This window comes from Cololabis saira, chromosome 12 (assembly GCF_033807715.1).
Source record: "Cololabis saira isolate AMF1-May2022 chromosome 12, fColSai1.1, whole genome shotgun sequence".
Taxonomy (NCBI): domain Eukaryota; kingdom Metazoa; phylum Chordata; class Actinopteri; order Beloniformes; family Belonidae; genus Cololabis; species Cololabis saira.
The window spans coordinates 17,066,486-17,093,375 of NC_084598.1; the positions used below are offsets into that span (position 1 = coordinate 17,066,486).

A 26,890-nucleotide genomic window follows, 5' to 3' on the forward strand; every position below is an offset into this window, starting at 1 on the left:
TTGTATTTATTCCTAATTTAACTTGCCCCAAAATAGACATTCCTTTTAGAGTCTAACGTAATTGTCTTCTTGCTTTGGACAGTGTTGCTAACTTTGGATCCTAGTATGGACGCAATGGAAAATAACAATCCTACTAATGATGATGATGATAACTCAGGTAAAACAGATCTATGTATTTCTTAAATTGATTGTTTAAAAGAAAGAGGTTTTGGTTCAGTTTTTGTTCAGTCTGTTTGCCTCTGTCTTTCCATAGAGGAACAGCAGAGTCTGTCTGAAGGAGCAGAGGCGGGCGTTAGGCCAACTTTGTCCCAGGTTAGAAAGTCCTGGGGATTCAGACGGACAACCATTGCCAAGAGGGAGTTCATGGCGGAAGTCGGAGAGCTAGCCAATAGTCCTCCACTTGTTCGAAGAGGCAGAAGTCGCAGAACCAACCTAACACTCCAGACTGACACAGAGACCGACACCACACAGAGAGCTCGTCGAAGCACCAGAAGTGTTTTAGAAGACCTCCAGTGGTCTGCCCCATCCTCACCTGTATCAGAACCAGTCCCTGAGGATTCAGCAGTAGTTAGTCTTGATCCTAGCTTGTGGCAGGATTTTGGGTCTGCCTTCCACACTGCATTCTCCCTGCTTGGGGGAGATGACGCCCCGTCAGTCACTGATACTGATCCACTGGGGGTCACTGACATTTTGGAACCCACTAATGAAATTGAGGAAGCCAGTCCACAAGTTATAGACTTAACTGAGGTTCATGACAAAGTAGATGACATGGAGATTACTCAGTCAATGGCTCCTGAAAATGTAGCAGAAGGGGAGATCCATGACATTGTTATGATCTCGAGTCAAGAAGAAGACAGTGATGAACTGACCCTATCGCAGATTAAGGAGCAGCTAATTTCCAGCGGCAGGGGCAGGGCGACAGGTGGTCGAGGGGGTAAAGGTGGAAGAAGAAAGGTCGGAGGAAATGGGAGAGGCAGAGGAAAAGGTAGAAGAAAGGGTAAAGGTAGGGGAAGAGGGAGGGGAAAGGCAATAGAGCTCCAGTCAATCATTGCAGATGGTGAGGACAGTGATGATGAGCTGTTGCTTGAAAATTCAGTAGAGCAGCAACATTTACAAGAGGAGGAGAAAGAAAACAATCCACACAGCCCTACTGAGTTCGAGGTATCATCTGCCCACTTCAGTGTCACTCACAGTCCTGCTAGGCAAGAGTCAAGTTCAAACTGCATATTCTTAGCCAGTGATTTTAACCAGACTACTGCTGTAAGTCATGGCCAGTATGATGATGCTCTAGAGGAGGTGGGAGAAGAGGAGGAGAAGAAAGATGCTGAAATTACAGAGGAATATCCAAATGTGTCAGACCCAGAACAATATGACTCCAGTGTCCTATGCTGCATCTGTCACCAAAACCACGATAAGAGGTACATGCTCATTTCTGGTAACACAATCTCTTGGGCTTAGAGGTTTGCATACCTGAGCCATGTGTCAGTTTCATTTCCTGATCACTGCCTCTTTTAGGTTGATGATCTCATGTGACAGTTGCGAGAAGTGGTTCCATGGTGATTGCGTTGGTATCAGTGACACAGAGGACCAGAAGATGGAGAGGAAAAGGCGGGAGTACACGTGTCCACCCTGCATTACGAAAAAGGAGATTAAACCTCAGTCTCATTCTCAGCCAGAGTCGGAGTTTAGATTTCCTGAACACTTGGCAGCAAGTCCTGCTGGTGAAGAATTGTTGGACGGAGAAGAGCAGCTATCGCTTAAGGTTTGAATTTCTATTGGATGGCTACTGATCTTCAGATGTCAGGCAGTTTAGTTAGAACAAAAATAAAGATAGCTTTTCATCTTGTTTGTTTCAGTATTTAGTTTTGAGCTTGAATATTTATCCCAGACCTTTGTGACTGCATGTATGTGATATTCTGTCACTGACTGACTACCATGAATGTAAGATGAAAATCTGTTTTCAGGAGACCAGAGAGGGAGTAGAGAAGGAAGAGCAGGCTCTAAAGATGAGACCTGAAACTGACATGGAGACGGATAGCTCTCTTCCTGTGTGCATGGGACCTGGCTGCTCCAAACAGCCGCTACCAGATTCGGTTTACTGTGGCAGCAACTGCATCGTTCAGCATGCTGCTCTCACCATGCAGACGCTCTCAGACCCTAAGGTACCCAAGTCCAAGGGACTGGCACAGAGAAAACCTGCAACTGCCAGACCCACTGTAAAGGTAAGCAGAAAGATAAAGGAGTGAATATGATGTATTTTTGTATAAGGGTTTTTCCCTGATTTGAAAGAAAAAAAATGTATGAAGTATCTTAATTTTTGATGTGTTTTAAAATTTCTATCTCAGGCTGAAAGGCCAAGTCGGGTGTCTAAAAGGTTGGCAGGAAAAACTTCCGAAAATGCTGAAGAAGGGGAGATGAAAGAGGATGTTGGAAAGCAGGAGATGGCTGCATCGCCTACAGCCTGTGACCCCAGTCTCACAGATGTTCAATCCACTTCCATAGCATCATCTAACTTAGACACAGCGTGTATGTACCTTTTTAATACTCATTCAAACAGTTTATACACAAAGCACTTTCTTGGCACGACAAATAGTTTCCTCTTGGAAACATAACACTACATGAAACAATCTTGCACTAGCACACATTTTTACACATACATGTTCTCTCTGCGGTGACTGACGAGTTGCATGGGTCAGCAGTGGGTAAGTATGCTCAATTTTAGAGTTGCTCTTTTGAATCTAAATGTCAAAGATATTTTCTTAAACACACTCAAAAATCCAATTTCCAAGAGTACCTGAACACCGTCATTTAAACCAGTGAAACTCGCACGTAACACATCAAAAGGGGTTTTTGGTATGGGAGTGCTTGGCTGCTCTTTGTGTCCATCTTTTGCAAATTCAGCAGGTCTCAGTAAAATCCTTCCTGGCCAGGGGTGAATAACGCAACACTGAATCAGGTTGAAATCAAACATTTTGAAGTGGCCATTTGTTGGGAACAGTCTCTCGTTCTGGAAACATGTTTTGCCTCTGCCTTTGTGAGATTGCAGGATTGATATTGCCTTGTGGAAAAATAGAACTTGACGTTCAAGCTTTGGTCCATTTCGAACCATAAAGTGCAAATGAAACCTAAGGCTGAATCAACAGGAACATCCTCGCATTCACTCATTCACAAATTAAACAATATTTTCTGGATACCATCTTTTTCTTGTAGTTAAAGACAACCTGAAAACTTAAACTTTCTTTTGATCTTTTCATGAGTCACCTGTGTAAAAGAAAAATAACACGCTACACCGATCAAACTTTTTTTTGCAAGCTTAATTTTACTTGTTGAGTAAGAGCTAGACTCAGAAACTTGTTACTTAGACAGAGAGACAGAGTGCATATGTGCCTGTGAAGTTATACTATTTATATTTTGGAAAACTGTAGAGACTGTAGAGACTATAGTGTAATTCTAGCTGTTATGGGAAATCTGCATATTTCTCATATAAAACAAACTTTGCAACAGTGCCAAATACGTCACTTGTGAGAAAAGGTTAATGATATCCAAGTGCCCAGAGATGCCTGAAGGACTGATGTTCCATCACATCCATAAGGGTGCATCTATTGTTCAAACCGAAGTCTGACACCTGCAAAACTTGCATTTATCACAACTTTGTGTATTGTATGGGTAGTATTTGTTTCAGATAACGCATGATAAGCACATCAGAACACACGCTTACATAAATTTCAACTTTTCTTGCCCGTTTTGTCTTCAGTGTACTGTCCAGTAGACCAAAGAAAACTCATTTTTACATTAAGTCTCTGTGGTGAAACTGCCAGTGCCTTATCAATTCACACACACACACACACACACACACACACACACACACACACACACACACACACACACACACACACACACACACACACACACACACACACACACACACACACACACACACACACACACACACAAGTTGATCAAGAGATACACTGGTATTAGGATGGACTGGATCCTTAACGAATACAGATGAGAACAGAATAGGCAACAGGTGGGATTAAAGAGTTGAGTTTTAAATACCATGACAAGGAGGACACTGGAGATTTACAAATGGAAGAATGAGACTGCTTGAAGTTCACCACCAGATATGTTCACCAGTTCCATTAATATATGAATTGTTAGCTGATAACCATCAGCCAAACACTCCATCTGTCTGAGGACCTTGAAAATTCTTCATCTCTCTATAAAAGAAAAGGAAAATACAGTTGCATACATAAGCATATAAACTGGAGCTGAGGAAGGGTATTTTTTTCCCTTTCTTTCTGACAACCATGGTAGCACACGTGCTTCACCCAGTCCTAAGTTCATACACGAACACAGGCAACAGCAGAATCTTTTTAGTCTTTTTTTGTGGTTCTGGTGGCCTTCACAGTATGTAGACAGGAAATGGGTGCAGAGAGGGGAAACACACCCAGTAAAGCGTAACAGGCCGGTACTCAAACTTGGATTGCCTGCATGAGGACTGAGGCCTCTGTATATGGGGTGCCTGCTTATCGCAGTGAGGTAAACAATGTCCTGGCAAAAGCAAACTTTTTGACAAGAATCTTTTTTTGAGATTTCCTGTAATCACTGACACATGGCCAATTTCTCTTCTCTTATTTCAATCTATATTTTTTTTAGCTTAAAAGTTTGATGTACTCTTCCAAATATCAACAAGAAGGGGTGGGCGTTGTAGTCAAGTCACCGATGCTCAACTCAGGGTCCAGCCTCGAGTCCCTAGTGTTTTTAAGTCAAAACACAAAGAAAAATCTCTGTCAAGTCCTCAATTGAACCGAGTTAACTCCAAGTAGAGTCCAACCCAATGACAAGAGTTGTCAGCTTTGTAAACACATGGACAGTTTTTAAATGACATTTTACGCTTTTCAATGCTTATCTTTTGTTGTTTCATTGAATATCAACTTACAGTCCAAACTGATTTACCATGTAATCAATAAAGATTTACCTTAACTTCCAAATTAACAGTTCAGCTGATATGCCAAAAACTGCACTGCCTGCCCTATTTTAACATCAACAGGCTACAGCTACAACTGGAAATAGATATGTGAAATCATTATGCCACTTAAAATAACATACAAATCTGAGGGCTTGACTCTGATTTACGAATCCAAAGACAGTTGATGCACAAGTCCATAATTTGGGCTCAAGTCAGAGTCCATATTTGAATACTGCAAGTCTGTGAAGAAGCACACAATCTTATGTTCAGTATTAGCTTTTAAAAGAATGAAAATTCTAGCTACATTTCCTTTTAAAAATCCTGGTAAACAACAACCTCAGACTAAAAATCAAAGACTATTTTTTGACTGTAAGGAGGTCAATCAAGCATTTACACTCCACACAGGAGAGAAAATGTCAGAATTGTACACATTATATGCATTAGGGGGTTGTTTATTGAAGCAGCAGGGCACAGTCTACTTTACTCTTTCTTTAAACCTGGATTATGGTTCTGCGTTAAACCAACGCAGAGCCTACGCCGCTGCCATGACGCCGTCGTGAACCCTCCGGACTTCTCTGTCACTCCATTTCGCCGCGGTGCAATACCTCTTGAGAGTGCTAGGGGGGTGCGTTCTTTTCGTGAATGGTTTATCCGACTTTTCCGGTCACAGTGAATCAAAGAGATAAGGACAACTATTGTGCAAAAAAACAAAACAAAAAAAATCACACACACGAAGAAAAGAGCGCTGAAAGTTCACGACTGCTTCACGAACTGGAAATGCGTTGCTACCAAGCAAACCAATCACAGCCCTCTCGGTCTGCGTTGGGTCTGCGACCTCTCGACGCGTAGTTACAGTTTTTGGGAGGTACACGTCAGGCACGGCGTGGCGTGCGCCGTGGGGTGCTCATTGCGGCGCAATCTGCGGCACACGCTCGGCATCGATTTAACGCACAACCATGATCCGGCCTTTAGTGGTATATACTGATGGCAAAAAAAATTCACCCCGCAAAAAATGTACAAATACACAAAGGAAACAATATTGTGAAATTAAACCAGTTGACCAGCAGTCCATCTGAACCACTGAACACAAGTTGCAACCACCTCTGCTCGATACCTCACAAAGCCACTGAACTTCCGAGTCTGTGGCTGTGAGGGGCTGCACATGTCTGGAGAAGGCCCCAACTAAGCAGCTGGCTCCTGGGAGGCTGTGGACACATCCAGCTGTTGTTTTCCAGGGAATCCCTCAGTGTTTCAGTGGGGCTTGCATCAGGGGATGACACACGCCAAGGCAACATTTCACTCCAGGTTTACCCCAAGACAATTGTAACCACACCAGCCAAGTATGGCCAATGAAACAGATATGTCCTGATAAACCCAAGCCAAACCAGTGGTGTTGATGTTGTGACTTGCTGGTTAGCTAGCACAAATAAAAAAATTAAATAAAACACACTTCCTATAAAATTGGAACCTATCATTATAGGTTCTGCTTGGATTAAAATGTCTATGCAGCAGAAACAAAATACAATTCAAATTATGTTGCTAACATCTAATTTATTTTTTATTTTTAAGTACTTTGTCTAGACCTTTGTCTCTGTTACTCAAATTAGTCATCCGAAAAAAGGAACTACTTAATTTCAGTGAGATTGAAATGCTTTGATCAGAAAGTGGATCTCTTGGTGTGATTTCTAATTGAAAGAATGATTAGTTATTTCTTAGTACCATGAGGTTTAATGGGTCTTAGGAGAGACACATTATCTAAAATAAATATTTGTGTGAAAATATTTATATATTTAACTATATTTTTTATATAATGTTAAGAGCTTAGTTGATTTGAGCCTTTAGTGAATGATATGGCGCTTTTCCGCTAGTACCTACTCAGCCCGACTCGCCTCGCCTCGGCTTGGCGCCTTTCCACTAGGGGTGTAGCCGTGCCGAGTAGATACTTTTTCTGTATCTATTCTGCCAAACCGAGGCCATGGTTCTCCATCGGAAAAGGGTGGCGTGCCTTTTCCGGGTGGGTGGAGAAGTCCTGCCTCAAGTGGAGGAGTTCAAGTATCTCGGGATCTTGTTCACGAGTGAGGGAACGATGGAGCGTGAGATTGACAGACGGATCGGTGCAGCGTCCGCAGTTACGCGGTCGATGTACCGGTCCGTCGTGGTGAAGAGGGAGCTGAGCCGAAAGGCGAAGCTCTCGATTTACCGGTCAATCTACGCACCTACCCTCACCTATGGTCACGAACTTTGGGTAGTGACCGAAAGGACAAGATCACGGATACAAGCGGCCGAGATGAGTTTCCTCCGCAGGGTGGCTGGACGCTCCCTTAGAGATAGGGTGAGGAGTTCGGTCACCCGGGAGGAGCTCGGAGTCGAGCCGCTGCTCCTTCACATTGGGAGGAGTCAGCTGAGGTGGCTTGGGCATCTGTACCGGATCCTCCTGGACGCCTCCCTAGGGAGGTGTTCCAGGCATGTCCCACCGGGAGGAGACCCCGGGGAAGACCCAGGACACGCTGGAGAGACTATGTCTCTCGGCTGGCCTGGGAACGCCTCGGACTCCCCTCGGAGGAGCTGGAGGAAGTGTCTGGGGTGAAGGAAGTCTGGGCATCTTTGCTGAGGCTGCTGCCCCCGCGACCCGGGAACGGATAAGCGGCGAACGATGGATGGATGGATGATGGATGGATCGTCTGCCAAGGTTCAAAGTGGGCTGAGTCGGGCTGCATCTGATGTCATCACACTACAAGCTACCGATTGGTCGGGGGGTTGGAGTCAGACGTCTGAGTCAGGAGTCCGACATCAGCGAAAGAGCGACTCTGACGGCAGCTTCTTTTTAATTTTATTCGACAAGCAATGGCAGCGCAAAAGTCTGTTTTGTGATCCAACTGTGAAGCCAGATGTTCATTAACCTGGTGGTTGAGGAGAAAATTAAAAAGGGATCAGGGGATAAGGACTGACAAGATCTACCACTTCATAGCTGCTCGCGGCTACCAACGGACTTTTCAGCAGCGCCGACACAAACCAGAAAAATTCAAAGCTTCTCTCACTCTCATTTTTTAACTTGATATTCAGCACAAGTCACAGACCCAGCAGCACATATATATCATCTACTCCATGTTTTACATCTTAAGTGTTGTTGTTTTCGTTTAGATCACACAATCAAATACGTCACAGCAGCTTCGCTCCAACCCTCCCACTTCTGCTCTAGGTGCTGAATTGTTATGGAAAAGAAACTAGGCCAAGTTGATTTGAGCTGAGCTGAGTAGGTACTAGTGGAAAAGTGCCAATAGTCTTCAAAACATGGGACAGGAACAAATGAAATATCATGCCTATCTATCAAATAGACATGTAATGAATAAAAGGGAAGTGAAGCATAAAATAACTACCTCATCTCATGTGTTATGATTGTGTAACACATATGTGCATTGCCTTCGAGTGGTTGAAAATGAGTTATTGCACACAAAGACTGGTGATTACACATATCATATATGCATGATGTCCATAATGTCCCTAAGAGTTTTTAATGGTTTGATTTTACTCATAGATTTTATTGTTTGTTTTTGCATTTAATTGCATCCAAAACTTCGAAGGAAACATGGCAACAATCATTCCTACATGAAAGATGTGTAATGAGAACATCTGTGATGCTGATGAAGTCTTGATCACCATGTACATGTACTGTCTGGCCTCGACTTTTATAATATCCATCCATATTAATATTTTTTAATTCATAACAAAAGGTCTGATCCATCTCTATTAGTCAGTTTAGGAAGCATTAATTTAGCACACACTTGGATGATACAAGTGTGTCCAGTAAAACTTACATATGACGGACGCTATTAAGTTGGGTATTGAATTTTTTTTTTTTCTTTAGTGAATTAATTAATATATTCTTGCATACTAAAAAGTTTGTACAAATGACTGGGGGAAGGCATCGGTTCAGAATTAAAAATAACATTTATATTACCCTGATCTTGAGTGTCACCATCATGAGTTATTGTGTAAACCATCTAACTGTGAATACAGTAGTTTTCAAATACTGATTTGTTTCTCTGTTTTCCCCGTTTCATTTATTGTCCTGGTCACTGACACTCAAGATATGTAGCAAAATCATATTTGGCATGACAAAGTACAAACACATAGAAGCCAAACATGAAGGGTTGGTTTCTCCAGTAGCGGAGGGCGGAGGGGGGCATTCAGTTCTGGAAATGGCAGAAACAGTTTTTGAAACTTAAATTGATAAATTGTCAGTCATGAATGTTTTGATTGATTACCAGTCATGTCAAATGGAGTCTTTTCTGTTCCATATAATTATATTCTTCCATAGTTCTTATTTTACTGTTGTATCTTCATTGAAGCTCTTTGGTGCATCTTTGACTTACTCATTATGGTATTCTCTATAACATGCTCTTAGCTCCTCCATCTAGAGGCTGCATTTTCCAGCACCCTAATCCTTTCACTGTCCCTTTTTTACGATTGTGTAACACAAGCACCCTCTACTGTCCAAATGAATATGTTGCAACCGAAGAGAACCTACCACCAATATCTCCCATTTCTTTTTTGTTTGCTTCCCATGTAACTTTTTCAGTGATGAAAAATAGATTTTTTTTTGTTTAGATAGAATTTTACTTGTAGTCTATTATCTCAAATGGCAATGCATATTTAGACAACTTGAAATTATTTAAATATTCAGTCAAAGCAATTATGATATTAAATAGTCCACACTTAAAAGGTAGTGCACATGTTTTTTCCTTTTTTTTTTTTTTGGAAAGATTTCATGGATTTGAAGAACAAGTAAAACCTTTCACCCTTTTGCAATTTATAAGCAAAGGCAAATAAGAAATTCTCTCCCTCGTGAATAACAGTATTTCCCCAAAAAATTTTAAGGTCAGTGATGCATAAACTGCTACTTGAGTCACACTGTTGCCTCAACCTAACACTCAAGTTGTGACTCATCATTTTAGCACTAATTACCGTTTTGCTTTGAGAGGAACCCGGTGCCTGCAACAAATTGTGTTCCCTTCTATGAACTTTGTAGCACTAACTGTCAAATCACTAAAAATTCTCTCAATGTGATAAGTGTTGTCACTTTGCAAGGTGTAGATCGAACGCCTAGCGTTGTGTCCTTTGGCACTTTTTCACTAGTACCTACTTGGCTCTACTCATCTCAGCTCGGCTCGACTCAACTTGGAGGTTTTCACTCAAAATCTCACGATACATGGCCCCATTCATTCTTTCCCTTACACGGATCAGTCGTCCTGGTCCCTTTGCAGAGAAAAATCCCCAAAGCATGATGTTTCCACCCCCATGTTATACAGTAGGTATGGTTTTCTTTGAATGCAACTCAGCTTTTTTTCTCTTCCAAACATGAAAAGTTGTGTTTCTACCAAAAAGTTCTATTTTGGTTTCATCTGACCTTATAACATTCTCCCAATCCTCTTCTGCATCATCCAAATGCTCTCTAGTAAACTTCAGACGGGACATTTACTGGCTTAAGCAGGGGGAACTGCAGGATTTGAGTCCCTGGCGGCGTAGTGTGTTACTGATGGTAGAGTTTGTTACTTTGGTCCCAGCTCTCTGCAGGTCATTCACTAGGTCCCCCGTGTGGTTCTAGAGTTTTTACTCACCGTTCTTCTGATAATTTTTACCCCACGGGGTGAGATCTTGCATGGAGCCCAAGATCGAGGGAGATTATCATGGTCTTGTATGTCTTCCATTTTCTAATAATTGCTCCCACAGTTGATTTCTTCACACCAAGCTGTTACCTATTGCAGATTCAGTCTTCCCAGCCTGGTGCAGGTCTATAATTTTGTTTCTCACGTCTTTTGACAGCTGTTTGGTCTTGGCCATAGTGGAGTTTGGAGTGTGACTGTTTGAGGTTGTGGACACGTCTTTTATACTTATAACCAGTTAAAATAGGTGCCATTAATACAGGTAACGAGTGGAGGACAGAGGAGCCTCTTAAAGAAGAAGTTACAGGTCTGTGAAAGCCAGAAATCTTGCTTGTTTGTAGGTGACCAAATACTTATTTTACCCAGGAATTTGCCAATTAATTCAGTAAAAATCCTACAATGTGATTTCCTGGATTCTTTCCCCCCATTTTGTCTCTCATAGTTGAAATATACCTGTGATGATCACCTTTTAAGTGGGAGAACTTGCACAATTGGTGTCTGACTAAATACTTTTTTGCCCCAATGTATGTGCTGCTGGGTCTGTGGCTTGTGTTCGATATCAAGTTAAAAAATGAGAGTGGCTTCAAGTGGCAAAGCTTTTTAATTTTTTTTTTTCGTCTTGGCGCTGCTGAAAAGTCCGTCGGTAGCTGCGAGCAGTTATGAAGTGACAGAGCTCCTGGTAGATCTTGTCGTTCCTTATCGCCCGTCTAGATCCCTTTTTAATTCTCTCCTCAGCCACCAGGTTTATGAACATCTGCACCTCAGAGTTGGATCATGAAACAGACTTTTGCACTGCCTTTGCCTGTCGAATAAAATGAACAAGAAGCCGCCGTCAGTTGCACTTTCGCTGATATCCACATCTGACTCAGACGCCTGACGGGCCAACCCCCCGACCAATTGGTGACATGTAGTGTGATGACGTCAGATACAGCCCGACTCAGCCACTTAGAACCTCGGCAGAATAGATACAGAAAAAGTATCTACTCGGAAAGGTTAGACCCCTAGTGGGAAAGCGCCAAACCGAGTGGAGTCGAGCCGAGCCGGGCTAAGTAGGTACTAGTGGAAAAGTACCAATAGAGACGCTACGCACAGCAGCAATGGAAGTCATCCACCAGCTTGTTTTTTGTTATGTTTGGCTTTAAGTACTTTGTATATGCAATCCATGCCACGTTGTTTGAGAGAAGATTGCGGGCGGCGAAGAGTGTTTACAAACGCGAGCGCTGGTTTTGTTGTGGGTAGTAAAGTTTTCTGTCCGCCAATCAACGGATTGTATTGTGTGACGCCAGTAGCTCTACCTTGACTGTACCATGATATCTTTCTATGCACCTACAAACAACGGGGCCCAAAAAATGGTACGGTATGGTTCAGTTTAATGGTAAGATTTTATGATGGAAACGCACAAAATACCGGACTGGGCCGATACGAACCACTCAGTGGAAATTTGGCTTTTAAGAATCGTGCTGATTTGATAAGAGGATCAGCATTATCAGAAATATGTCAATATGAGCTAGCAATTGCTTATTTTTTTTAGTTTGTACAGTATCCACTGTAAAATCATAACTATATTATTATTATTAATATATATATATATACACAAATTCAGTAAAAAAAAAAGTAAGGAAATGTGTGTTTGGTAGATTATATGTTGTAACAATCCTTCTTGGCAATAAATCTTATACCGTTAACCTGTTTATTTCCCTTTTAAATAGTGACACATTGGTAAAATCATGCATTTGTGGGATGAGCAGCAGAACTGAGTATGTGGGTTGTGCCCTTTTCTGCTAATACCAAACAACATTGACTATTGTTTTCTGTATTGAATAATTTAAGTTTAAAGAATCAACATATATTGGCAATTTATCCATTTAAGAAACATGAAACAGGAGCCTCAGTAGCGTGTGGAAGAACCATACGTAGCCTGGTACCTCTTTCTCCTCCTGGTCACCTGCCTGGTCACACACTGCTGTTGGATGGCCTCCCATTCTTCAACCAGCATTTGTCGCAAGTCAGCCAAGGTGGTTGTGTTGGTCACTCTGGCATGAACAACACACCCAAGCTGATCCCACAAGTGTTTAACAGGGTTGAGGTCAAGACTGGTGGCCAGTCCATCCTCTCCACTCCCAAATGCTGAAGGTAGTCTCTGATAAACCCTGCTCTGTGGGGATGAGCGTTGTCATGTTGGAGGGTAGAGTTCCGTCCAAGACTGTGGAGATATGCGATTACCACTAGTACCAGAATCTCCTCTCAATATCTCTGCATTGAGATTGTCTCCAATGATGACGAGCCTTGTTACCGATACAAAACATGTTTCTCCGTCAGTGCAATAATCAGCATAATGGTTCTCAGTATCTTCCCCACACTTAGACCATATGATACAACTGGCATAGGTAGAATCTGGACTCATGTATGAACATAACGGTCTTCCACATGTTCAGGTTCAAGTGCAAGTGTTGCAGACATCAGTGCAATCGGGGCTGGCGGTGAAGGGCTGTCATGGCAGGTCTCCTGGCAGCCCTATGAGACCAGACATTGACTGCATGCAGTCTGTTCCAGATTGTCTGAGCAGAGAGCCGTCGAACATATCATCCTGCAACCTTGACTGCAGATCTGTAAAAGACGGCTTACGATGCCGAAGTGCCCGATTAGCAGCAAATGGGGGGTATCAGAAGCTCAAAACAAGAGTCAATAGCAACAGCTAAATAAGTTGACCACTGCACTGTTTCTGAAACATTTTAGTAAACAAAGATCATGGCTGCATCCATAAACACGTTGACAAGTTAAGAACCTACCATACAATGAAAAACATTGTTTTAAAAATATAAAACACAACGTACTGCTGGTTTTTCTGTGCCGTATTTCATTTTTTAAATTATTCATTAATAGATGTGGCTTATATTGAAAGTTTTAGAGTGTATGAATTTATTAATGAATCATTTTGAATACAAACCTATTCTCTGTCAACTCACACTCACCTTTAGGATGAGGCGAGGCCTTTTTTTAAAAAGATTTAGTTATGAAGAAGGCTTGTTTTGTCCCTTCACAACAAATTTGAGCGCGTGTTGCTTGATTATCATGGCACAGTTAAGGCAAGCCAAGTTTATTTGTATAGCACATTTCATGAACAAGGCAATTGCTTTAAATAAAAAGATCTTTAAAAATGAATTTAAAAGTAAATGAGTTCAACCACAGAAAATTAAAGACAGACAGATCAGAGATTAGATTTATGCCGTAGGCACAGATTTTTATTTTATTTTTTCCACCTTACCCAATTAATTACATGGGTATATGGGTCTATTTTAATTTTAGGGATGAAATACAATTTATTTGGGAGCAGTTTGTGTTGTGTGGCCTCACTGGCCTGGGATCAGTCTATCCCTCACCCCCCCTCGCCAACCTCTGCAGTCGCAGGTTGATCCCCGCCCCCCTTCTCCTCGCATCTTCTGACACACAACCCGTATGACTCAGCAGCAAGTCGAGGTCACAGGGTGACAATGAGGACGCCCAGCGCACACATGGTAGTCTAGATTCTACAAAAAATGGCTAGGGTTTTTTTTTTCTTTTGCGGGGACGCTCATGCTCCCTTGCAAAGATTGCCCCCTGGCAAAAACCAGCTCTGGGCATGAACCCAACAACCTGAGGGTTCTGGTTGGTTCATAATGGACCAGGAGATCAGAGATGTATTTTGGCCTGAGACCATTCAGAGATTTATAAACCAACAGCAGGATTTTAAAATCCATTCTGTGACAGCCAGTGTAAAGATCTAAGAACTGGAGGTAAAACTTTTATGATTATCCATTTAACATAATGTACTGCTACTCTTTATTTTTCTTCTTGCAGCTAATGAAGTCAGTAAGAAGCAAGAAGATGACCCTGAAACCATGTCCCTTTCAAAACAAAGTCCAGAAGACTGGTTGAAAGACACCACGCCTGCAACTGAGGACGCCCCACTGGAGAGCCAGTCTGAAGAAAAACCAGGGGAGCCAGAACACAGTGGTGTGGAATGTGCAGGATCAGGTCCCTCAACACCGTCCACACCTGCAAAATTGAATCATACTTCTGCAGCACCATCTCCAACCAACTCATCTACCAGACATCATGGGACTGGCGCCCTAATAGTAACAAAGACTGCATATGTTATACCAAAGAAACAGTCTGCATCTCAGTCTCCATCCGGCCATGTGGCAGTCTCAGCATCGTTCCAGAAGCCCCCTCCAGGCCCAACATTGGTGAACGAAACCCGGAATCTGCCCGTTTCGCCGGCACCGAGTGCTCCCTCTGCCAGACCCTCTCAGCCCAATAACCAGGTCAGACAGAGCATCCAGCGCTCCCTTACAAGCATCCTGTTCAAGAGGTAAGGACTACTGTGAGGTGTGTGTGTATATATGTGTAACATAAAACCTCATGTCATCAGGATGGTTGCTAACTCTGTTTTCATTTAAGGATATGTGAATGTCAGGATTTGGAGATATCCGAGAGTGAAGTTGCAAAGCTTGTCGCTAGCATTGAGATGGAGATGTTCGATATATTTCGCAACACAGATAGCAAATACATGAACAAGTACAGAACAATAATGTTTAACCTCAAAGACCCAAGAAACAAGGTTTGTTAAAAGTATATAAAGCTCATTCTGATTTTTGGATGACAGTTCACAGTAAGTATGACCTTTAAGAGCTTTTGAATCCCCCCATAGGGCTTGTTGTATCGGGTAGTGCGTGGAGAAATTGGTGCCTTCAGACTGGTCAGGATGACTCAAAAGGACATGCAAGCTACTAAGGCACCTGAGCCAATTGTTAAAGAAACAGCACAGGTAAAGACTATTGGCATCAAACACAACAGAAACCAAAGTCTGAATTTATACTTATCAGTTCGTAAAAAATAACATAATTGCTTCTCATCACAAAGGTCAAGGATGGAGTGGCAAAAGTTACAAGTCTGCAAAAGCCAGAAGCAGTAAAGGTTGATTTGCTTAGTTTGAATCCTGCTAAGTCAGACAAAAAACCTGATACCTTGGTATGCATCTTTTTCCATTTTACTCCAATTTTTTAAAATTGTATTTATATTTAATGCTACTATAAATGTATTCCAAACATAATCATACTTCATGAAAGATAAATATCTGTCATTTATTTGTTGGTATATTATGCTTCCCAGGAACAAAAGAGAAATGTTTCTGCTCCTCCTGTGAAGCCCAGAGTTAACCAACTAATCCAGAACAGTGCTGTGCCGAATATTCTTTCCTGCATGCTTAAAGACACAACATCCGAACACAAAGCCCATCTGTTTGACCTGAAATGCAAGATATGCACAGGTAAAGCATTGAGACCGCTAGTAGACTTTGCAATTCATTGATCAGAAATTGTTACTTTTAGTTGTTAAATGCAGTTTTTATTCATTTCCAAAAGGTCAGAAACTAGCTTCAGAAGGGGAAGAACCTGCCAAGAAAAAAGTCAAGACATCTATATCAAGAGAGAAGCATGAACCATTTTGGAAGAAGTCTGCAGCAAACTCCCCTCTGCGAGCACCGCCTGACTCACCTGATATGGATTCTCCAGCATCTCCACCAACAGGGCCTTCATCACACCTCATTATGGACTCTCCAAAACTGACTATTGTTGAATCACCTGCTTCCCCAACAATGGATTCTCCAACCTCCCCTACTTTAGAGTCTCCTGCTTCCCCTATCATGGAGTCTCCTGCATCACCAACTCCAGAAACTCCTGAAGCAACCCAACCAAAGAGAACATATACACCTGTGGCTGTTCTGACTGTCCCCACTGTAACTATCTCGAGACGTGATCCTCGCACAGCAGCAAATAGGTTCACTGCTTCTCCTGCTAATCCTAATACCACAGTCCATAACCAAACACCCCCTTATGCCCCTCTTAAAGAGACCATTGCCTCCCGCTCTGCACCGCAATCCTCACCAAAACCCCCCCTAAAAGTACCCAAATCTATCTTAATGAAGCCATCCTCCACTGCCGATCCCAGACTATATGGGGCTTCCTCAAGGTACTTGGAGGGTTTTGGAAATGAAATAAAGCTCCTGATTTTTTTTAGTTTTAGGTTGTGTGTATTTGAAATGTGTATAATTTGTTGATTGGAGTTTTAAAGTGCTGTTATGCTTTGTTTTTCAGAAACATGGCCCCTCGATCCTCAGCTGATGGTGATACTGTACAGTTTCTTGCTAAGCAAGACTTTTTATGGAAAGGCTTTCTGAATATGCTCACTGTTGCTAAGTTTTGTACTAGGGGATATCTGGTTTCTGGATCTGCTGAAAACCTTAAAGCGGTATAGTAATGCATCATTATTTTCACTGATCCTTTATTGAAAAGAGCTTTCACTGACATATAGCAAACAACAAAAACTCCTATTTTTGTGTATAATGTAGGATCTACCTGATACCATACAAATCGGTGGACGAATCTTACCTGAAACAGTCTGGGACTACGTTGAAAAATTAAAAACCTCTGTTACAAAGGCAAGCAAGTTATGCCACATTTTTCCTGCATTGTACAACTACAACATTGCAAATACTGTATATCAGTATTTTTATATTTTCTTTTGTGTGTTTATCTTTTATATTTAGGAGTTATGTGTGATTCGGTTTCACCCTGCAACAGAAGAGGAAGAGGTAGCCTATGTCTCCCTGTTTTCCTATTTTAGTAGCAGAGGACGTTTTGGCGTGGTTTCCAACATCGGCCGTTCCATCAAGGATGTATACCTTGTCCCACTCAGTGCAAATGAATCAATCCCATCCATACTCCAGCCCCTTGAAGGACCAGGTATGATTGCTTTGACTACTGTGTCTTTAATGTTTGTATTTGGCGTAGTTGAGTAGATCTCAACTACGCAGATCTCTGAGCCACAGTGGTAACCACATACTGTCACCAGATGAATGCTATATAGCCTTATCTGTAATTCACATCCCCCACCTCTTTCCTTTAATTAGTACCCTTATTAGAGATTTTAAGCAAGAGAGTTAATTCAGAGCAATTGGCAGAAAATGTCAAATATCAGTTGGTGCAATTCATGTAGTACTGACTCGGCATCCATTCACTTGGTCAGTCTATCCACTTTCACGCAGAGATCGTGCCATGACAATGCACTGTTGATTGACTCTTCATTCTACCTCCATTCTCTAGCAGTGTATTCACAGTGATTCCTGGAAGGTCCACTATTTACTTCCCCAGAGTGTGCTTTCACAAAGTATTGCACCATTTTTTAAATCAGAAGACATTTTCTTTCCTTTGCTTTACAGCCCACAGTCGGCAATATGTCCCTAATGTCTCTGGTAGCTGGCTGCTTTATTCAGTCGGTGATTAATTAATTACTGCATTAAAAAAAACAAAAACAAAAAAAAAACAGCAGCAACAAAATTAAGTTCATATCATATGGTTGTTGCCATTAAACACACACAACTTTGCTGGCTTCAGTTACTTCCCCCACTGATGGAGTTTGCGATGTTACCTCAGCTGGAGGAGGGAGCTTCAGCAGTAGAGAGACACCAATGGAGCTTCAGATGATGAAGGCTCCTCCAGGCTTCAAAGCACAGTGGCAAAAGTTCACTGAAAAGCTTGTGTCTGTGGTGAAGTGACAGAGTTTGTACTACACCTCATCCAGCCAGTCTCATGCCTCTCTTTTTTTGTTCACTGTATTTATTTAATTGCGCTAACTTTAAACACAGGTTGGTTCTCAGGCCCTTTTCTGCAATGCCAGTTCACTCAGCACTCTGTTAATACCTTGTGTGACCATCGCCACAAGATAACTCACACAGTACATTTACATACACTAACAGAAAGTAATTTCACCGTGCTGGGACGCTGGCCCAGCGACAATAAAGCTTTTCATTGAATTAATTTTTCATTCATTTGTGCTTGTTTACTAATTGTAACGGAAGAACGTCAACGCGAAAGTGAGTACGGGGCCACCTAGGGTCCCGGAGTCAAACGCACCTCTCTCAATAATCGATTGTCTTCTTGCACATGTATACTTGGATTTCTCTGAAACTCCAGTTTAATCCTTATCTAGATTGTTCCCAATAGCTTGATTTAGATATGTATGTAACCGCGCTGATTTATACACCTTAACAGCAGTGTAAACAGCAACAAGGAGCTGGAGCAGCACTAGTGACTTTGTTGTTCCTGATATCAGCTTTTATCCAGTCTATATTTACTAATAGTGCAACTGCCCACTGCAACTGTGCAGGAAAGATGTCATTATAAAAGCAATCTGAAACAAAGGTTATTTTCCAGTAGAGTTGTCTGTTTGTTTTCAGTTATGCTCTTACTCCGAGTGGGCATAGATTGGTATATGATTTGGATTTAAAGTGGTGTAATATTGGTGGATATTCTTGCTGAGCTGGTATGGATACAGGTAGATTTGTTTTGAAACAGCATTTTGGAATGAACATGACCTCAGTGTCTGATATGATGTCCCACCATGCTGGCTCTCAAACGCATTTATAGCTTTTGTTCTTAAACCGCATCTGATGCCAATTAAAAGATGTCAAATCAAGGGCCTCCACCTCTTCCCCTTTTTTTTGTACATTTCACAAAAAGTGGAGACGCACAAAAAAGGTGCAAAAGTCCTATTGTACTTAAGGAAACTGGATTAATCAAAGAACAATGATAGTTATTGTCAGAAATGTTCACCTGAAACCAAATTAACTAATCCAATTAATCAGTATTTGTGGTAATGATGTTGAGTGGCCTGCAGGGTGGGAGCCCAGCCACGTGGCATGTGGAAATTGAAAATGAACAGTGGTTCTTCTCAATTATTTTGTATTTTTGCATTTTTTAGGTTATGTTACTGTCACCAAATTTCAGTTCAATTATGAGTAATGCTCAGTGTTTTTTTTGGGGGGGGGGGTTATTTCTTTTCGGTAGAAGGGAATCAATTTGTGGTCGTGATGGCAGAGAAAGTCTTGGCAGATGTACCTGAATTAAGTCGTTTATTTATTTTACTCTTTTTTTTCTTTCTTTTTTTTCACAGGACTAGAAAAAAAAAGGCCCAATCTTCTTCTGGGTCTAGCTATTGTTCAGAAGGGAAAACGTCCAGGAAGCTTGTCTCAGGAAACTGAAGAGAAGAAACCCAAGGTTAACGTGTCCAAAGACCCTATGTGGATTCCAAAACCCCCAGTTCTCTATGGTTCTGACAAACTAGAGATATTCCAACCCTATGATCCAGAAACCCCTGCTAATACCACACCTCCTGGATCACCATCAGGCTCTTCTTCTTCTGGGTCAGTACCATCTCTTTCAACCTCTGTTAGAGTACCTCCTCCTATTGTATCTGTTTCTGCTACAGAGACTAAATCTAAATGTAACTCTGACAAGAGTCCCACACTGACAACCAATGAAAAGTCACCACTACAGACTATTTTGAAAACTTTGTTTTTCAGTAAGCAGTCTGATGCCATGGTCTCCTCTGATGGACGTGCTACAAAAACAGCAAGTACCAAGAAGATCCCAGTGCTTTCTAAAGTGTCTGGACCAATGGTGGATCCAATTGTCCAACAGTATGGACAGAAATCTAAAGTCAAAGAGATAGAAGAAGAGGAGAATGACTTTGACAGACCATATGACCCAGAGGAGGAATATGACCCTGCAGTGGGATATAATGCTGTTACTTCACAGACCAAAGAAAAACAGAAGATGGATTGTTCTACATTACCAAACATTGTGGAAGATGATGTGGCTTATGATCCAGAGGATGAAACCATCTTTGAAGATATTCAAAGTGATACTCCTGTAACTAAGCCCCCCGTTCCAACTCTGTTGGATTCTGCATCATGCTCAACACCAGTTTCAACTTCTACGACCCCGCAGAGCAGCAGTGGAGTAGTTACGGTACTGCCAAAACTTCCAACAGGCAGTGTGGTGGTTTCAGCAGCGACACTGAGTGAACAACAGAGGATGCTTGAGGAACTCAACAAGCAAATTGAAGAGCAAAAACAGCAGTTGAAAGAGCAGGAAGAGGCACTGCGACAGCAAAGAGAAGCTGTGGGTATGTTCATGGCTCACTTTTCTGTTTCAGATTCCCTAATGTCTCCCCCAACAAAAGCATCACCGTATAGCCAACTGCCACCTGGGAAGTGTGGTATAAAGCAAACACAGAAAACACCTTCAAATAAAACAGACAAGGTGAGCATTCTTACAGAGACAAAGGATAATTCAGATGGGGATTCAGAAACGTTTAAGCCGGAAGACCCAACTGCTGGCGATAACTTAAGAAATGACAGTAATACTACTGTTGAAGAGCAAGATCAAACACAGAAAAACATTGAGGAATGTGACAAATATTCTTCTGCTGGAGAAATCGAGGACTCTGATGTAGCTTATGATCCTGAGGATGAATCACTTTTTGATGAAATCCAGGAGGATGTATTTAAAGTAGGAAGTACAAAGACGAGTGATTCTTCTTTTAGAGCAGGGGATAGTGCTTGTCATAAGAGCGTGTCTCCAAATTCATACCACAGCAGAAAGAGAAAGTCATCACCAAAAAGGCGGAGTCGTCATGAAAGAAGAAGTCCATCAAGAAGATCAGGACATCGTTCTCGTTCACATTCCAGAAGACATAGAGACAGGGATAGACACAGAAGAAGTGAAAGGGACAGGTCAAGGCATAGAGTGAGAGACACATCTGAACACCATCATAAAGACCAAACTACACGCCAACATTCTCGTGGGCGAAAACGATCTCCATCATCCTCTAGAAAAAAACATTCAGAATCCCTTTCACCAAAACGACACAGAGGTCCTTTGCCACAGGTCACTGAGAAGACACAACAAGCAAGTGCTCCATCCAGTCCTCCTGACTCTGTTGTAGGAAAAATTGTAGACAGTAAAACATCATTGTTTTCTCCAGTAGCTATCAAAAATGATCCAGATGGAGAAAAGTTGGAGGTTAATCACGCTCAGAGCTCTGATCAACACTCCCTCAAAGTTATTGCTAACGTGAAAACTGAGATTTTAGAACCACCAGAATTGCAAGACCTTGAAAGAAAATCTGACAGTGATCGCAATGACAGTAATTCCTCGAAACAGGTTGATAAACCCTCACACCAGGATACATTTTTTCATGACAAATGTGAAAATCCAATTCCTCTTCGGGAAATTGATCCACCACTTCGAGATTCTCCTGAGAGCCCAGACCCAGAGCCACAATTTTTAAAAGCGTCCAACATAGAAAAGGTTGATGACGCTACGATTGAGGGAGACAAAGATCCAGAAGAGCATATCAATGTCCCCGTTCTAAAAGTTGGATGTGAAGATGATTGCCCACCACAACAAGCAACAATGTTGTGCAGAGCTGCTGGTGTACAAAGCCCAGTGACCAGAGTTCAAGGTGTGATGGAAAGACCTAATCAAATGGTGGCAGAAAGCCCTATGTTAAAGCATTCAAAAATGATGTTTCCACTGGGAGAACATTCAAGTGTAGATATTCCAGGCATTGGACCTGAAATAAATCCAGTTTTAAAGCATTCAGGACCTAACTCAGGTCTCACAGATATAATAAGAGGACCAAGCAAACAAAACGAGAGGGAAAGTCCATTGTCAGATAAAGCAGGGCCTGATATTGCAACTGCAGGGTCATGCCATCATTTATCAGATGAAAGACATATAAAGACAGATACAGGGGGACATGTTAAAGACGGCAGAGATGTTAGTTGTCTGCAGAAGGGTTTATCTCATTTAAAAACAGAAGACTTTAGATCGCATTCAGATAATCCAGATAGCATGTCTGGTCCAATGACAGTAGAAATACCACAGGGGGGTCCAAGGTTAGAGACTGGGATTCATCATGCTGATGTTTTCAGATCCCATAATATAGTTGGAGATGAAACTGATTTAACTTTATCTGCTATGCATGTGATGGGTGATTGTCAAAAAAATGAAGACATCCCAAATATTGCAAATCCAAACTGGAGAAACCCAGGACCCCTGCAGACTAGTCAAAATAAAGGACTTGGGCCACACATGAGAGCACCAGAATGGAACAACTTGAGATCAGAAAAAGGAGATGATTGGAATGTTTCACATTTGAGAGGGCCAGATCAAGTCAGAGTATGGCCATTTACCCAAGAGAACTCTTGTGGAAACAAGTCTGATAGCTGGGGCCCAACGATGGAGAAGCAGGTGCCTCATAGAGGAAGTGTTGCAAACTTTCAATATATGCAACCAGAGAGTAAAATAAGAATTGAACACGACCCAAAGCAGCATGGTAGCGGACCAGGGGGTTCCGATTTTATGGGACCAGGACCTGAGAGGGGGCCTCCTCAGGTGCATTTCCCTAGGCATGACAGGAAAGGAGTAATGGTTCCAGATTTAATTGGAAAAGGGCCTGAAAGGAAAGTACATGAGGGGGAGGCACAAATGCATGATTGGAAAGGACCAGCACATTCAGGATTCAAGAGACAAGTAGCCGAAAGGAGAGGTCCTGCAACTGAGGCCCCAGTGCATGATAGGAGAGGACCAGGGGGTCCAGATTTCATAGGACAAGGATCTGAAAGAAGAGGTCCATCCATCAACAATGAAGGACCTGAATTAAGAGTACCTTGTGGTCCAGACTTTGTAGAACCAAACTTTGACAGAAGGTATTTAGCTATGGGTGGTCCTGGGCCTGACAGAAGAGGACCTGTGGATCCTCATCGTGTAGGATCAGGCCCCGAAAGAAAGGATCCAACTGTGGAGAGGCACAGACTGAAAATAAGAGAGTCAACATGTCCAGATTATAGGGAAACCTGGTCGGAAATGAGAGGGCCAGATGTGGTTGGTCCAGGGCTTGATAGGAGAGATCCCACTATAGAGGGTCCTGGGACTGACAGAAGAGGAGGTCCAGATTCCAGAGAAGGGGGTGAAAGCAAAGGCTTTGGTATAGAAGGTCCTGAGCATTACAGGAAAGGAAATTTAGAATTTATGGGATCTAGACTTGAGAGGAGACGTCTATCCATGGAAAGTCCTGGGCCTCCTAATAGAGGTTTTGCTATGGCTAGTCCTAGGATTGAAAGAAGAAAATTAGAAGGTCCAGATTTTAGTAGGCCTGTGCATGAAATGAGATGTCCCACTGTGGACAGCCATTATCCTGAGAGGACAGGACCATTAGGTGCAGATGTCTGGTTACCAGGATCGGAAAGAAGAGAACCGGAATATCAAAATGCTGGAGGACATGGTTGTGACAGAAGAGAACCATATGTGGAAGACACTCAGTGCAACTTCATTGGGCAAGGGCCAGAACAAACTGGCCCAGCAAGAGATAGACCAGGGCCTCGCGGCAGAAAGGGAGGGCAACATAAAACACAAGGTGTATATCCAAATATTGAGGGTCCAGGATACAACAGGGCAGATCCAGACTTCAGGCGACCGGGTTCTGATATGTTAGATCTAGCAGTCAACAGGAGGGGGCCAGAGGGTCCAAGAATGGGGAGACCAGGGCCTCAACAGGGCCTAAACATGGAAAGCCCAAGGCCATTAAGAAGAGGTCCAGGGGCTTCAAACATCAGGGAATTTGGTTCAGAAAAAATACCTTCAAATATGGAGTATACCACCGATGGCAGACACTTTCCAAGAGATCCACATTTCAGGGACCCTGAGTCAGAAATAGCACCTCAAGAATTGAAGGACCCACAATTTGATAGAAAAAGTACATTTTTAAAAGGACAAGGGCCTGACAGAACTATTACTGGGGGTCAGTGGGGTGTCATAGGTCAAGGAAATTATAGAGGACCAAATATTGAAAGTAGAGATCCTAACACAGAGGGCCCAGTTCCTTATAGACCAAAACCAGAAGACTCAAAGTTCAGAAAACCTTGGATTGAAAGGCATCGCCTAGACATGGAGGTTCCACAACCAGACTACGTAGAATCACAACCAGACTACGTAGAATCACAACCTGACTACGTAGAATCAGATGGCTCTGATTTTAGAGGTCCATGCATCAGAGAGGAAGGGGCACCTGTAGAGGGTCTCAAACATGAGAGAAGAAATCACTGGGGAAAGACTGAACCTGTTCGAGAAAGCCAAGATATAGATGTTCAGGAATCTAATAGAACTGTTAGAAACTTTAGAGCTCGAGGGCCAATGAGAGGAAATATCAGAAAGCCATGGTCAATTGGCAGAGGCACTGCACCTGGTGGTAGTGGCACAGACTTTAGGGAGCAGTGGTCGGATAGAAGAGAAGATGGTCCGATTGAGCACAGGCATGAACCTTGCAGGCAAGGTGAGTGGAGAGACTCTGGAAGAAGTGGACAAGAAAGACAAAATATGCAATGTCCAGGTGATATAAGGGATCCTGGGGATGACTGGAATGATCCTGATTGTATGCATCCAGGGCCTTTTCAAGATAATTCAGAGATGATTGCTCCAGGGCCCAGTGGAAGAGAACAAGGAATGGAATGGAGGGAGCCTGAGGAAGAGGTTTCTGGGCTATATTTTCGAGGTGAAAGAAACGCAGATACTAAAGGACAGAACTATGATAGAGGCCGAGGAAGAGGAAGAGGACGAGGACGAGGACCAAGTATACAGCGAAACATAGATGGACCTCGAGGTCATAGAAGGGGGCCAGATTCACTTAATACATTCCCAGATAGGAAAGCATTTAATACGGAAGGTCTTGATCGAAGAGGCCCAGTAGGACCGGACTGGAGACATCCAGGACCAGGCTTCAGAAATTCACTTACTGAAGGTCCAGGGTCTGATGCTGTAGATATGGAAGATCCTGGACCAGGCGGGCAAGGATTTGAGCCTGATTTTAGACCAAACTGGAAAAGCTCAAAAATGAGACGGCAGGGGCCTTGTAAAACTGATATGAGGGGGGCTGCACCAAAAGGTTCAGATTTTAGACATGGACCTGATAGGTGGGATGAAAACAGAGAGTTCCCTGAATCTGATAGAAGAGCTCCAGACATGGGGAATGGGGAAGATGGACAGAGGGACCATACAAACAGTAGTGAAAGAAGAGGTCCTTACCCGGTTTCTAGATTCCAAGACTGTAGTGAATCTAATTCACCATTCAATACATCTCGAGGTCCAGGTCCAAAGAGTGGAGATAAATCGTTCCCTGTTTTTGACAGCCCACGAAATCAACAGAGACATAGAGGTGCCTTACTTCCTACTCCAACAGCAGGTCCCCTACCTTTCCCAAATCCCATGATCAAGAATCAGTTATGTCACCCGACAAACATGGAGCCAAGAAGAGGGAAGGCACTGGACGGTCTGCACAGAGGCCATGCAAGTGGGAAAAGACGAGGAGGCGCAATTGGTCCAACAAGTATAGTGGGGGGAAACATTGGAGAGGAACGTGACTTTTGAAATAATAAACATGCTCTTTAACTGGGCACATGCTGAGATTAACATAGGAAGACATGGAAAGAATGTTAAAAGTTTCCTAATAAAAGTTCAACGTACCTACAAACAAAATCATGCAAAAAATTTGACATGGTAGCTTAACATAGAAATGATTGGATTTATGGGTATTGTGTTCTGTTTTTGTTTAACACTAAATAGATAAGGATTATTCTTTCTTAAATGTAATGATCCGCTGTAAATATGAATTGGTGTACATTTGTAGTTGGAAAAGCTTTGGAAAAATTTGTACAGAAAATGTACAGTTTTTTGTTGTTATTGTTTGTTCTTTTGTTTTAAAAATAGTCCTAGTTTCACCACAATAGCCTTTATGGGGCTTTCATGTTCTGCTGAAAAAACTTGTCTCTGTTCTTAGAATCCAAGAGCTCAATAAAGTAACATCCCTTTTTTAAACTCGTATTAAAGTTGTATTTGTTTATGTAGTCATTGATATAATTTTTACCTAAATCATTGCCTTTAAAACTTTTATTTTGACAATGGCAGCTTAACTTTTCACACAAAAATCTATATTGAGTCATAAAAGTGTAATTTCTGATAGTGAAAGAAGATTTTAGATCCTCAAACCACTGTGAAAACCATGATATCTACAGTCATGTGAAAAGGATTTTACAAATGAGGACATGATAAAAATTCATATTGTTCTTACCATGTCCAAATTTGGTGAATGCAAGCTCAGATGAATAGTATTATACCTTTGTAAATTTGCAGTTGAAAAAAAACAAGGTTTCTGAAATAACGAATAATACATTTTTTGTGGCAATGATACAGTGTCACTTCCGACAAGAATCACTCATCACAGTTGCCAAGCACAATGGGGGGGAAAAGTGATGACTTGGGGCTTGCAGTTAATGAGTTTACTCTGTACTCCGCATGCCAAAGCCTTGCAAACTTTG

At 42.2% G+C, this 26,890-nt stretch overlaps 1 protein-coding gene across 4 annotated transcripts in view; it reads left to right on the forward strand.

The window, feature by feature from the left end:
- Positions 1-26,378, forward strand: part of si:ch73-181d5.4 (death-inducer obliterator 1) — a 32,655-nt gene extending 6,277 nt beyond the window's left edge. For 2 of the 4 annotated variants that reach the window (XM_061735783.1, XM_061735784.1), the window contains exons 2-16: positions 83-157; positions 254-1,418; positions 1,516-1,762; positions 1,965-2,222; positions 2,346-2,526; positions 14,473-14,986; positions 15,076-15,235; positions 15,326-15,442; positions 15,538-15,645; positions 15,787-15,943; positions 16,038-16,644; positions 16,770-16,923; positions 17,024-17,113; positions 17,222-17,417; positions 19,627-26,378. In XM_061735783.1, coding sequence (XP_061591767.1) covers positions 106-157; positions 254-1,418; positions 1,516-1,762; positions 1,965-2,222; positions 2,346-2,526; positions 14,473-14,986; positions 15,076-15,235; positions 15,326-15,442; positions 15,538-15,645; positions 15,787-15,943; positions 16,038-16,644; positions 16,770-16,923; positions 17,024-17,113; positions 17,222-17,417; positions 19,627-25,943 — 10,323 coding nt within the window. In that variant the 5' untranslated portion in view covers positions 83-105 and the 3' untranslated portion in view covers positions 25,944-26,378. The remainder of the gene's footprint in view (positions 1-82; positions 158-253; positions 1,419-1,515; positions 1,763-1,964; positions 2,223-2,345; positions 2,527-14,472; positions 14,987-15,075; positions 15,236-15,325; positions 15,443-15,537; positions 15,646-15,786; positions 15,944-16,037; positions 16,645-16,769; positions 16,924-17,023; positions 17,114-17,221; positions 17,418-19,626) is intronic. The other 2 variants (XM_061735785.1, XM_061735788.1) reach the window with 2 other exon arrangements.
- Positions 26,379-26,890: the final 512 nt, after the last annotated feature.